This window comes from Nesoenas mayeri (assembly GCF_963082525.1).
Source record: "Nesoenas mayeri genome assembly, chromosome: 4".
Taxonomy (NCBI): domain Eukaryota; kingdom Metazoa; phylum Chordata; class Aves; order Columbiformes; family Columbidae; genus Nesoenas; species Nesoenas mayeri.
The window spans coordinates 44,012,066-44,026,374 of record NC_137540.1 but is presented as its reverse complement, the minus strand read 5'-3'; the positions used below and the strand labels follow the sequence as shown (position 1 = coordinate 44,026,374).

The window sequence follows — 14,309 nt, the reverse complement described above, 5'->3', positions numbered from 1 at the left end:
ACAGGAAAACCTAGTGGGAGTCTGGTGTTTCAAATTTTAGTCACCACATTTCTGAGAAAAACAGGGATAATCAGATAAGCCCAGAGAAAACCATAAGAACTAAATAAAACACAACCTAACAAAAATTAGGAGACACTGGGACTGCTCAGTTTAAGAAATAAAAGAATAAAAGACGAAAGGAAAGTAGTGACTCCTGATAACCGAGATGATCCTAACCCAAACTGCTCTGCGTTTGCTGCAGACAGGGCAAGAGATTGCTGCCTAAAGAAGGAAGATTCAGGTTAAACAGTAAGGAAAGGTTTCTAACCACAAAGACAGCTGAGAAGTGGGATATGCTGCCTTGCTCAGCTGGAGAACATGGGATACCAGAGACTTAAAAACACATTAGACAAACGCGTGCCAAGAATTTTGCCAGTACAGTTGAGTCTGCGTGGAGCAGGAGAGGAAACCCGACAGCCTCTCTGAGGTCTCTGCTCTATTTTTCTGCTGTTCAGTGAATCCCCCGTCATTTAGAAAATGCAATGAGAAGTGTAAATTATTACACCGCAGTATCTTTTCGTTAATATTTCATAAACCTAAAAGCCCTTCCTCTAGGCGATATCAGCTGCATTTTTTCCTCTGATTTGGTTTTGGTCTTGAGAACTAAATAAGTATGTTCCGAAGCTAGCCCTGTCTAAGGAGCTGTATAGGAGAGATCTGAAATCGCTGCAGTATCAAATCCTGAAAATAGCTCTCAAAGAGTTAATGTTGTTGCTCTAACGCATATTTGAAAAACGTGAGGTGAGAGGTAAAAGGCAAAGAGAAACCTGTATGAGAGGATTCCCCTCCACAAAGTCCAAAATATGAACTAAACCAGGAATTCTTAGTTACAAAGAGGACACAATTGTAACAGCTTTGTAATGCCTGGTTTAATATAACTAGCTCCATTAATGACCTTGTACCAAATGATTTAACCCTAATTTAACTGCTTTAGTAAATTATCCAAAATGTTGTCTCTGGGCAAGACCAAGCTGATCTAAAGCTCACACTGAAAGACAAGGGTAAACGACAAAAATTAGAGCTGATCCCAGAGCACCTCACAATTCCCCTCCCTCCATTTAATTTTATAATTATTTTTAAACCAGGACAAACATTTGCCATACTGATTCAGAGTCTAACAGTTTCCTCTTCTCCCTCCATCTGTATTCTGTTGTCTCACCTTATGTTTAAGCTTGGGGAAGGAAGGGAGAGGAGCAGGAAGGTGAATGTGAACCAGGAAGGTCTTTGCATTTGCACAGTGCCTGGCATAATACAGTCCACCCAAAATGAAGCTCCTGGTCCCACAAGTAACAAGTAAGAAATAGTATTAAATTTAAACTAAGAAGCTATGTTCCGACCCCTCTGCTGCCACATTCTCTGGGAAATTTTGCTGTGCTTCCTTCAGTTTTTCAGTACCGGTTCATTCATTTCTGCTTCATTTCGTTGTTCTCTCTCCTTTCTTACACTTACTACAAACTCCCTTTCCTTCTCCCATATTTCCTATCTTCCTATGCACTCACATAATACAATATATATATGTGCAGCCTGGCTTTTTTCTCAAGTATGTTTTTCAATTACATAGCAAAATACAAATAGCTTCATGGTTTATGTTTTTATGCTACTTATACCGAAGAGTCACTTTTGTGAACACACTTTTATTTTTAGAACTGCAGTACTTCTACCAAAGTGTAACATCAGTTTCTTAAACTTTCTTTGAATTTATTAGCCTGAAATGAGACACATGCATTCAGCATCTAGGTGCAAATACAGTGCATTTTCAAAAATGAAAATATATGGGATTTTCTTAATCCCATGAGATGCAAGACCACCTTTTTTCCCATTAATCAGCTAGAACTGCACAAGTTCTCCAAACTCCATTTATCCCGCAGAAGACCCGTCTGCTGCAGACAACTACAGCATGTAAGAAAATAATTATTCATATAATGTATAACTAAAAAGGGGAATAGTCACAGTTCCTCGGAGTCTGCACATCTGCAGCATGAATGACACAGAACAGAGAGCCATGGAATTGTGGTCACATTTAGCCAATGAGCTATTTTAGTCACTAATCTATTCTTCACTGCATTGTGAAAGACAATGGCTTTTTATGGCTTAGTATCAGATTCTCCAACTGGTTTGCCCACATGGGCTCCCACCTGTATCTGCAAATTCCCTTAGTGAGCCTGTACCATTTTCTGACATTCTTTGTCAAAACTGGCTTTGCTTCAGAAGTTGTCCTAGAAATTATTAAGGACACACAGCTGTTGCCTGCCAAGAGAAGCTTCCTAAAAATAATTATTTTTAACAGATAAAAACCCTCTGAAATATGCATGTCAAGAGCACAAAAAGTAGGAAATTCTGCTATAAAAAATAAGCAATCCCACATCGACTGTAACTGATACGTTACACATTTGCCTATATATATTGAGCAAAGAGCAGGAAACTTTTTTTATTAATAAACACTTTTTAAATTTGTAGACAGCTGTTATTTCTGACTCTTTGTTCACTTACAGTAGATTAAAAATGACCTTTGGAAATGCCTTCCAATATTACCTGCCATTCAAATGCAATATATTAATGTCTCTCCCTGCTTAGTTTGGATAAGTAATTGAATTTGAGACGATTGCTTTTCTACCACTTACCTCCTGATGAGAAAACAAATCACCAGGAAGTCGTTCTAGAAATGAGGAGAGTGAAAAAGACGACTTCTTTCCTTGCACATCAATAACTTTGAGGTGCTCTGGGGAAGGGCTCAAGAAGGCGTAAAGTGCTTCACTCTGGCAGAGTCTTTCATCAGAGAGCAGTTTCTATGAAAGAAAAACAACGACACAAACAACACATCAATTAAGTATTTCTTGTTAAGGAACAAGATGTGTCATGCCATCCAATAAAACCGATTAAGACTTGGCTCAGAGGTAGAGTGAGAAAAAACCCCTCATGTCTCACAAAGATACTTCAAAGACACTTTAGGAAGCTAATTCTTTCTTTCTAAATTTAAAAGTTTTAATTTGTAATAAATTTGTTGTGAAGTGTTGTAGTTAAAAGTTGCAATTACAGGATTCATTATTTACTATTTCTTAATTAATCGAGGTTTAAATTTACTTACCACTAGAGCAATGGTTACTATCAGCCAATGGTTACTATCTCCAGGCCTCTTAGACAACCTTGACATTTATAGTGTCAAACTTTACATCTGACCTATTAGTTCTAGGCTCCCTCTTTAGTCAACAGAGGGAAAACATCCACTCCAGATGAACAACTCAGTTCTCTTGCTTAGATATGTGTTGCCTTTGCCTTGGTTTTCTTACCTGCAGAAAGTTATTAAGCTGGTTCTTGGATTTCTCCATGAATTTCTGGTCTACAGATTTGAAGGGCAGCTTGCTGAGGGAAGGCAACTGAACTTTCTTTAATGATGGAAAACACTGTGTAGGAGAAAGGAGAGCTCACTTAACATACATGTGCAGAAAAACACAGGTGGTTCAGAATGGAAATGAAAATATCCCTTTGTAATTCCACCTCTCTTTCACACCCCTCTCAGCACCTTGCAAAAAAAACAAACCTTCCCTTACCCAGTACGGGCTGACACGTCTAAATCCCTTCCCTTCACACCACCATCATTATTTATCCCTTATCCGAGAGGTTAAAGCACTGTAAAAGGAAACCTTCCCTGTTCCCAAAAGCTGTCTTTTCTAATATCTCCCTGGAAGCCAGAGACAAAATCTAGTTTTTAAAGCAGGCTGTTGCATGACAGTGCAGAACACATACTATTTTGACATTGGGTTAGTCCATTAAAACAGTAATTATGAAGAAAAAAAGAAAGTAACAAGTTCTATAAGCATCTGGTAAGAGGACAGAAATACAAAGACAGAAAACTAGCTCTAAAAGGCTATAACCGAAGGCTGGCATACAAACTGGCAATATTAATGCTTTTACCTAGTTTTCCCCTCTCCAAGCATCATTCTGACAAATATTAGCAATTTGCATCTACTGCCTCCCCTAACTGAGACTCGTACCTCACTGAGTTTTCGGTGCAGGTTTTGAAACTCATTGAGCTTCCTGGGAACGGTCCAGTTCTTAGTTTCAGCTCCACCAACTTCTTGTAAACTCACCATGACAGAGTAGCAGGGCACTTGTTCTCCATTCTCTTCTAAAACCTTGTGGGGAAGAAACCAACAGACGAAGTATTACCTACTTTGGAAGCAAACAGTGGACAGGGAACTGCTGGAGAGGGTCCAGCGTAGGGCAACAAAGATGATTAAGGGAGTGGAGCATCTCCCTTATGAGGAAAGGCTGAGGGAGCTTGGTCTCTTTAGTCTGGAGGAGACTGAGGGGTGACCTTATTAATATTTATAAATATATAAAGGGTGAGTGCCATGAGGATGGACCCAGGCTCTTCTTGGTGGCAAACAATGATAGGACAAGGGGTAATGGGTTCAAACTGGAACACAAGAGGTTCCACTTAAATTTGAGAGGAAACTACTTCTCAGTGAGGGTGACAGAGCACTGGAACAGGCTGCCCAGGAGGGTTGTGGAGTCTCCTTCTCTGGAGACATTCAAAACCCGCCTGGACATGTTCCTGTGTGACCTCACCTACGCGTTCCTGCCCCAGCAGGGGGATTGGACTAGATGATCTTTTGAGGTCCCTTCCAATCCCAAACATACTGTGATACTGTGAACATTTGGGCTGGCAGGTGACTGGCTTGCAAATTCAGTTGTCATCACTGTCCCATGCTTCTCCTGCAGTTTGAAGGCTACACATGGACCAATACTCTTAATAGACTAAATTTTACCCCGAATGCTCTGTCAGTCCTGAATCGGCCCCCCAGCTAGCCACTATTACACTTCACATAGAGCTTTGCAACGCTGTCCACCAGCAATCGAATCTCTCTGACATCTCTTTCAGTTTCTAAGGCACCTACTGCACAGCTTCCTGCTTGTCCACCAGTACTCCATCTCTCTCGCCTGTGTTTTCCTGACTGTTCTCCCACTGTTCCCATCCTTCTTCCCCAGTGCTGGTACCCGGGCTCACCCAGACGCTGGGCACAGCAGCTCCAGTTTCAGAGCAATTTCTCTGCTCACTCGAGCTGCTCTGCGTGCACAGAACATGCGCTATCCACATGGCATTTATTTCTGAGGGGCTCGCAACTTTACAAAAATACTAATAAATCAACAGCAGCCAGAGGAAGGGCGAGCGACTAACCACATCGTGCAAGTGGGATGGGGAAGGTACAGCAAAGAAGTTAAGTGATTTTTCTCGAGACAACAGCAGCAGTGTGACCATATTCTTTCTTAATTTGATGAGCCACCCAGAATTTCACCCTTATGTCCTAAAGATAACAGATTTTTGTTTATTTATTTTAATGAGACGGCTAAACAGATTATGAAAGGCAAATAAGGGACACGCATAAAATACACAGCTTTTTTTGGCAAAGCCAAACTCTCAAACACTTGGTTTAATATATGCGCAAATAACACAAAGGTAATTATAAAATACCACTCTCGCACAATCTTTTTGAGGAAAGTAATAATTTTTAAGCTTTTGGGACTTTTTTTTTTTAAAGAATATTTAACTAATTAAATTACAGTAAGAATAAACTTTAAAATTCATATAATTATGACACATTTTCTGAGAAGCCTGTAAAGGTCTGACAACACTTAATGCTAGTGACAGATAATTTGACGAGCAGCTGCATCACCACCATAAAAGAGACACAGCTAAATGTATCTTCATATTTTATGGCTGTTCAGGGCTGTATGTACATGGATAATATTCCCTGCACTGCACTCCTCCTGAAGCTCCACATGGACACTCAATCTGAGGCCTGGGTTTCACATCTCTCTCTCAAAAAAAAGCTGCAGCAGCACCTGGACAGAATATAAAGCACGAGTTTGAATGGCTGAAAACGTGCCTGGTCCCCAGCTCAGCTGTTTGGGGAACTGCCTTTCTCCTGCTGCAAAAAGAGACACCTGAATAGCCTCAAAAACGTAGGTCAGAGGGACCTGGCACAGAGCAACTGGGATCTCCTGGGACAGGCCCTGTCTACCCCATGCTAGATTGGATTTGTGTTTGTAGGTGACACAAACACCTCCTGGCAGCTGCTTCTGAACAGTGGGAGATCAGAGCTGAAAATGCTGATTTGCATCACCCGTATCATCCTCCATTACACATTTGTCCCCAGGGCAGGGATTCGCATGTGTGTAGGATCACCTGAACTGGAACTGTCAGGAGAAAGTCATCCCCCTGGAAGCACAATCTCAAAATGGGAGGACTTGGTACTCCTGCTGCTTCCAAGTTAGCATCCATGTGCAAAATAATTTAAATTCTAATTACTAGATGGAAACACATTACAAATTCCTTCAAATAACCTCATATAAATATCTGAAAGTCTTCAGGATCTCCTAAAGAATGCAAAAGTTTTCACCAACTTAAGTACTTGTACATTTGTTTTTCAAAATTCAGGAGTCAACTGGAAAACACAGAAAAATGGGATGTTGGGAGGTCTTCTAAACCAGGAGATCTCATCCTTTGCTGTAACAGGCACCATCTCACGCAACTGCTATTCTGAATTAATTCAAACTTGTGAAACAATTGTTATTCCATCCTCGTTACACTAAATGTCTGGTCTAGACCCTCACCCTGGTCCTCGGAAGCTTCCTTTCAATTTCTAAACTCATTTCCCATTTGTTTCAACAACTCTTCACCCCTCCCTTTTGTTTACCCTTATCAATGTGTTTCTATAGACAGTCTTATTCCTCTGTTTCTCCCTTTTGCTAAGCTAAGCAAACGAAAGCGCTTTCACAATCACTTCTCATGGGAGAAGTTCCTCATTCAACCCATTCGAGTCCACCCTTCGCAAACACATGGGCCCAGCACCTGCAGAGCAACTGTAACACTTCCTCATCTCAAATGGAAACTCCTTCCTGATGTATTCCAGGGCCATGTTTGCCTTTTCCACACCTGCAGCCCACTGGAGAGGAACCGCACATCTGGCTGGAAGCAGCAGGAACACTGGTGGCTCCTCAGAAGGTGCTCCAGTGGGTCACAGCAAAGCTCAGAGCTCCTGCAGAAGGCTGAACCTCACACACCACGCTGTGAAATTTCACCGTACTTCTAAGAATCCTGTCCTAAAAATTATCCAATGCTTTGAGAACCATCCTAACCCTCTTGCGGCTCTGCTTCTTCATGAGCATAAACTTAGTGTTTGCACTCTGGTTTGGTTTTCCCAGTCCAAAGGTCCTGTGACAGCCTCAGCCCTGTCTCATAATGCTGCCATGGGCTCTCAGAATCAGCCCCTAGGATGCCATTTCCACAAGGCTTCTCCTCAGCCCTTTTCTAAGCCCCTTTCCTCAGCTTACACATGAGCCTTTCAGGTTATTTGCTGCTAATTACCTGGCAAGGACAGAATCAGCCCTCAAGTACTCAAAGGGGCTCAAGGCTATGGGGGCTTCTTGCACTGGCAGCAACTCCATGGCCTCAAGACAACATAAAGATGAATTATTTCAGAATTTGATGTCTACCAGTATGCCACAGACACGTAGTCCACAAAGGGTAAAGATTTCTACCTTCTTTATATGAGGCACAAAGTTCCGAAGCGGATAGTGATATAAACAAGAATGTTGACACACCTACATCCATTAATAAAAACTGTAAGGCGTACGCCAAACATGAGCACCTCTTACCTGGGTGTGTGCTGTGCTAACAGTAAGAGACATTCAATGAAATATTGCAAAAACAAATGAGGAACAAATATTATCAAATACTTTCCAGGAGAAGCTAAAGCTATTAGCTACAGCAGGTAAAATGTAAACTTAACATTTGCCAAAACTGTAACAATAGTTCAATAAAGTAACAAGCTGCCACAGAAAGCCCTTGAATCACCTGTTAGAAGCACTAAAGACTGGCCCAGACATCCATCAGGAACTATTAAACATTAATAAAAATTAGGCTAGTCATTAAGCCAGTGAAGACCTGCATGATTCACCAGAAACTTCTTTCAGCCAAAGCAGCTCTCTAAAGGAGCCCAACCAAGCTGTGCAGCAGTAAAACTGGGACTAACCAGACTGTTCTTAAAACAAAAAGGTCCCGCAGAAGTCTCTTTTAAACAGAAGGGCCATGCAGAAGGTGTATTGGGCACACCCTTTTCTGCAATTCACAGGAAGCTGATTTTATTAACTTCCACTGACCACAAACATCCTGAATTCCAGTATATTTAAATGAGTAGGACAAACTGTTTTTTCACCTTATTCAAATCTACAACCTCCACTCCTTATGAAAGCAATAGATTTTTAAAAAGACATCCTGTTCTGAAACAGAGGAGGTAGAATAGCTGCTACAATATGAAATGATACAAGTCCAAAACGACTAAAGCAAGTAGAACAGGTTAGGTTATGTAGCTGTAATTTTTTACATCTGCTGGCATGGTGAAACGACTCACAGAAATAGATTTGTTATCACGGGTCCCCTAACTCTGCATGTTCCTACTGTGTTTTTCCACCTTCTTCCAACCAGCCAAAACACTGAGTTTCCAAAGATGTTTTATCAGAAATATCAGTTACCGAAAGACACCTGTAGGTTATTCCATTTGCATTGATTTTTTTTAATATATTTCACACCCACACACAGCTAGTGCACGTACATGATTCAAAACTGTAGAGACTGAAAGATTCAAGCTAAGAGAGTACAAACAACAGTTTTTTCCCCAAGTTTAAAGTAATTCTAGGTTTTTATGCATTATCTATTAACTGGTTTAGTAAATCAGTTTAAAAGGTTGATGACAGGCTATTACAGTTTCAGCTCAAATCCTATAGCAAAATTTACTTTGACTAGGCTTTTCTGCAAGAAACATAGGCCCACTAGGTTGTTCTCTCTCTGAAGTCACAGAGCCACAAGCTAGGATTAGCAACAGCATCTTTAGCAGCTAGGAAGACAATGTCACCTCATGCCTCCCCAAATCAACAATGGCAGCCAGAACATTCCCGAGCAATTAACTAACATGGATAACTGCAACACTGACGTTTTCTCCAGCCTACCCTTTGAAGCACAGAGTTGCAAACAGCACAATTACTGCAAGTCTACATTTAATTATCTAATCCAGTGCTGTTTACAAGCTATAGTTAAGGCAGTAAGTAATTAGAAGCCTCTCCCAACCTCCCTCTTGCTGAGCCCACCCCTGGAGTCTGGTGAGCAGGGGGGGCTCTGGGCAGCTGCTGTTGCACAGTCCTGCCGCACACACACAGCATTGCCGGGTTTCAAAACCAGGCTCCCAAAGCTACATAAAAGTCTTACTAAGAGCCTCACTGCTCTCAACTGTGTCACCCGCAAACACCATTAAACACAAACCAAACCCAGTTGTTTACACATGGAGAATCTGGGTTTAAAAATGGCACCTTAAGGTTTTAAACTGTTGGATTTCTATTTATTTCTTCTTTTACAGACGAGTTTAACTGTTGACAGACCTGCCAATAGCTCACAAGACCTCAAGACACAAGTAAATAAACTCAATAGGATGTAATGTTTTTCCTCCAAGAAAAATTACTTCAAGGAAACTGCTTATTTAAGGAACATTTTCTTAACAGCACAGGAACACAAGCCAGTAGAAATCAAATCAATCTTTAATTCTCTGAAGTGATACTGTCAGGAAGATTGTTTATGGAAGGTGTGAGCCCACAGTTACTACATAACAAGCATTTGTTGGATTCCTTTCATGGCACATGATAATAGAAAGCCATGGGATGGTAACACTTTGTTTCCATTACAACTTTTTTTAAATTCATTCTACAATTGTCTGTTTATGCCCAAACAGAAGAGCAGAACAAGACAGAAAAAAAAAAATAAAAAAAGAAAAATTTAAGTTGAATTTAACTTGTCTCTCAACTTACAGATTTAAAGCACCTTCTTTCTGGGTATTCCAGTCCCTTGAAACTGTACTGCCATTAAGTATAGTAATACAAAACATAAAAAGTTTAAGTACTGCATCTTTGAGACACAGCAGAGACAACTGCACCCAAGTGTGATAACATGGTAATATAACAAGAGACAATTCTTATTAAAAACAATGCCCCTAAGATAGCAAATTACTTTACTCAATGCCAATGCCAGTTCACATACACGTAGGTATTTTTGTAACTCCACTACAACAGTGTCTGAGGACTAGAAATGTTGTTTATGCCTCATAGTAGTCACTGGGGAAACAGAGAAATTCAGAAGAGGTTGGGGTTTCCTTCCTCCCTCAAGCAAATAAGAAATATACACAGTGTACACAAAGGTATAAGGAAAGTATACACAGGTTTTTATTTTTCTCTTCTCGCAAGTTTGAACTGACCCAGAAGATAAAAAGCCACAAAAGCCCATACCTCGCCTGAGACAATGAAGGCTTTCCACATGCCAAGATTCTCACACCACCAGTCTGTTCTTGCAATGTGCAGCTGAAGGTCGCTGTGCTCTCTCTCCATCAGAGTAATTTCATCCTTCAGCTTAGAAACAATCTGCAGAGAAAAATATACTGATTACAACGCGTAAGAAAAAGCTTGTGTAACACAACTAATTGTGTCTTTAGGGACACTATTCAGAAAGGAGAAAAAGCACAAAAGTAAGGAGAGAAAGAATAATTCACATTAAAAAAAAAATCCAAGTCAGAGAATCTGTGATGCCCCTTATGAACTTGTAGGACACACAGTAAGGTCAATCCCGACACTATAATAAAAAACAAGTTAGAAGGATATGCTACTATCACCATAAAAGGCACTTTAGACAGGATTATATATTATACATTATATGTTTTATACAAACTTGTAATTACAATAACTGAAATATGGACTACTGAAGACATTCTCCTTACCATTTTCAGATGTACATGACACAACCAAAGAACCTAGGAATAGATTTCATTTCTGTGACTTAGCTATGATAACAATCACTCAGGAAGTTACCACTTAATTCATTTTCGTTTTGGAAAGGGAACAATTTATTATTGTGGAAAGCACACTTTTAAAAAGATGTTCTTATCAATACATAGCTCACAGTCATAATCTCATAAAGGAGAAACAGTGAACCTCATCACCTCAGCCAGAAATAAGAAAACATAAATACTACCAGCAGACAGTATGACAAGAAAAGGTGGAGGTACACATAAGATGTAACATTAGAAACACAGCAAAAGCAGCTGACACTTTTTTAAAAATTATGATAAGATTTATAAGACTTAGTTGTACAACTTGAACCACAAGTGGTATGTTTAACAAAGCTAAAGAAAATCTTTTTCAGAATTTTTGTAAGATGTGAAATACTATCTATATGACAGCTATGTAACAACCTTCTAGCATATACTTAACCTTCAGAATAATTTTGTCTTTAATTTTATTTACTGTTGACATACTGTTTTCTCTGCAGTCACCTTCCATGGACTTCTGTAAGTGGCATCCAGGAACAATCAATAAATACAGAAGAACTGGTAAGGTTTCATTGTAAGTTAATAGCTTCTATGCTTATAAAACAAATATTGAGACTTAATAAGGATACTGGATCCATTTTATTATTCTGTTTTAAGTAAGTGTACATTTTCAAAGACAAATAATATTTTAGGAGAAAAAAATAATACAAGGAATTCTACTTTAGAATACGTACAATCCCCACCTCCCCAATAGCTTAAGGTACAGAAAGAATATAACTATTATTTCTCAAGAATGCAAAGGGAACATTCAAGTGGTACATCCACGTAAATGCAACAATATATAAATGTTTAGTTATATAGCATAGTACTTTTCATATCAAAGAAGAAAAACCAAAGCTATAATGCTACAGAAACAAATGCACACCCACTTTTGTTTAGTACTTGTTTTGTACTTCTGTTTTTACCCATGGTGCATATTTTAACTGAAAACCTAACTGGTTATAATAGCACCTCTTACAATTTTTCACAGTGAGTTTTATGTTAATTCCTGGTACAGCTCCACTGGAAATGCAAAAGATCTCAACCATTAACAAAAATCCCTCCAGCTTCCACATAATTCCTGATATAGACAGAGGCACTTTTCTATTCAGTAAAGTTCCATTTAATTTCAATAATCGCGTCACACAGTTTTGTTTGAAAATACAGCTTAGAAAGCTAAAGAAAGTGCTCTGGGTGGAGAACATTAAGGTTTCGCCTTGCCACTGAGGATGACAAGACTGGACTCTAGAAGGAATGTGGTCCCTGCACATGTACTGTGGCTGCACAGGATGGCAGGAGATGTCACAGACCCCAGGGAGACAGACACTGAGCTTCAGGCAGGAGACATGCAGCCAAGGTGGCACCACAGTGACAGACCTCCAAAGGTGAAGCCACCTTCTATGGCAGTGGGCCTTGGACTCCAGAGACGCTGCCTGAGACTGCTTGTCGTCTTTTCGCATCATGTTTGCTACTCTTTATATTCCACAGAAAGAACTGAAATAAGACTTCCCCCTACAGAGCATTTTCTTTTAAAACTAGCATCATTCCACAGGCAACTCAAATGAGCAGTTTTCTTCCTTGACTGTCTGGCATCTGAGTCACAGAGTCCTAGAAGCCACTTCAGATGTACATACATGTTTTGTATGAGTCTCATGGCAAAGGGATTTCAAAAAGAGGGAAAAAAAAACAACCCAGGAAAAGCTTGAGGTTAAACATTCTCATACAAAATGTGCAAAATGTGCATTGCATTTATCTTCATATGGCACAAAACTAGAATTTTTAGAAACATTTTTTTACTTCATATGACCAAAAACCAAAAATGTTCACCTGCCACATCCACAGGAGAAAAAAAATAAAGTCCCTGTCACAAGGTGGTATTGCACTGTCTACCCTAAGTGTCCTTTTGAAAGTTCCACAGGTAAATGCTACTGCAGTAATACATGCAAAGGATACATCTGTGCTTTTACCACTCTGAACAGGAGTGTGGTAGATTTATTTTCTGTCAGCTGAGAACACACACAGCAGAGCAGCTGTGAGAGGGACACCCCAGAACAGCTGTGGACACACTTCCAGTTGTCCAGCAACCTCTGGCAGCAGGGGGATGTGGAAGGGACAGAGGGAACACAACCAGCCAGGGTGGCCTCCAACACCACCATCCACATCTTTCTCTTGGATGTAGCTACCCCCAGAGCTGGGGCAGCAGAGAATGAGCAGGGTGGCCACTTCCATCCAGACCAGCACCTTGGCACTCACCGTGAGCACAGGAACAAATGTACAAAGAACCTGGGTGCTGAGCAAAGACTAATGCCCAGGTACATTTTTGCTGTCTCTACCAGGAGGCCGTTTTTAGGGAGACACCTTGACTACTTGATCATCTCACCCACCATCTCCATTTGCAACCAGCCCTATTACACCCAAAAAGCTTGGCCCAGCTACATCTGAACAACAGTCATGCAATATCCTTGTTAGCAATGCAAACCAGTTGGCCTAAGCCAAATGCAAATCACTCGCTTCTACCTGAATATGTTCTTATATTGCTTAACTGTTGCAATTTGCAAAAATACATGGTTTTGGTTTTTTTTAATCCAAGTCCAGAGAGCTGAAGACTCACACCCGTTAGAATTTTTATTCTGATGAAAGTGTGCCCTGCAGATTTCTCCTAGCTCCTTACAAAGGAAATCAGCCACTTCTATAGGTTTGAGGTTCCCCCCCCCCCGCATTTGAGAAAGCCCATCACAGCTGTGGAGATTGTGAAATTGTGCTGTAGTGTTTCAAAGCCAGCAGAGGGAGTAGCAGTTGAGCAGCACAGCCCTCCGCTGCAGTGCTGCAGATGAACAGGGACATGAAACCATCTGCCTTAAAAAACTATCCAGACACAGGTGGGTTGGGATGGAAGGAAGAAATGCTATTTGCCACCAACCCAGGAGCAAGACCACTGGGAGAGATGTCATTATTCTATGGCAAACAAAGCAATATAGATCTTATTTGCAATTTCAGTTGTAATAGCTTTAAAACAAACTAACAAACAACAAAACCAAACCCAAACAACAACTAAAACTAAGCTCTGATTTCATTTTCTATAGTAGGCTGATTGAAATAGCAATCTGTTCTGTCTAAAAAAAAAAAAAAGACTGAAGACACTAAAGGTACTTACCTTTTTGTCTGGTTTTGGTGAATTACATATGGAATTTAGAGCCTGTTTCTTATACTCAAGTTTGTCATTTAGCTGGCGAAGTTTATTTACAGCATAACTGGCCTGTTCATTGATTCTTGTGCTGCATTCTTCAGTAGTTTCTTGACAACCTTGGCTCTAGGAATGGAGGAGGGGAGTAATTGCATCATTAATGTAAAAAAAAGACTTAT

At 40.2% G+C, this 14,309-nt stretch overlaps 1 protein-coding gene across 1 annotated transcript in view; it reads right to left on the bottom strand.

Annotated features, from left to right (window-relative positions):
- The window catches only part of SNX25 (sorting nexin 25), a gene marked incomplete at its 3' end in the record, with an annotated part of 84,757 nt that overhangs the window by 8,620 nt on the left and 61,828 nt on the right, over positions 1 to 14,309 (bottom strand). Inside the window, exons 10-14 of the mRNA XM_080344120.1 lie at positions 14,101 to 14,256; positions 10,372 to 10,503; positions 4,032 to 4,172; positions 3,327 to 3,440; positions 2,661 to 2,825 (exon numbers count right to left, since the gene is read on the bottom strand). Coding sequence (XP_080200246.1) covers positions 2,661 to 2,825; positions 3,327 to 3,440; positions 4,032 to 4,172; positions 10,372 to 10,503; positions 14,101 to 14,256 — 708 coding nt within the window. The remainder of the gene's footprint in view (positions 1 to 2,660; positions 2,826 to 3,326; positions 3,441 to 4,031; positions 4,173 to 10,371; positions 10,504 to 14,100; positions 14,257 to 14,309) is intronic.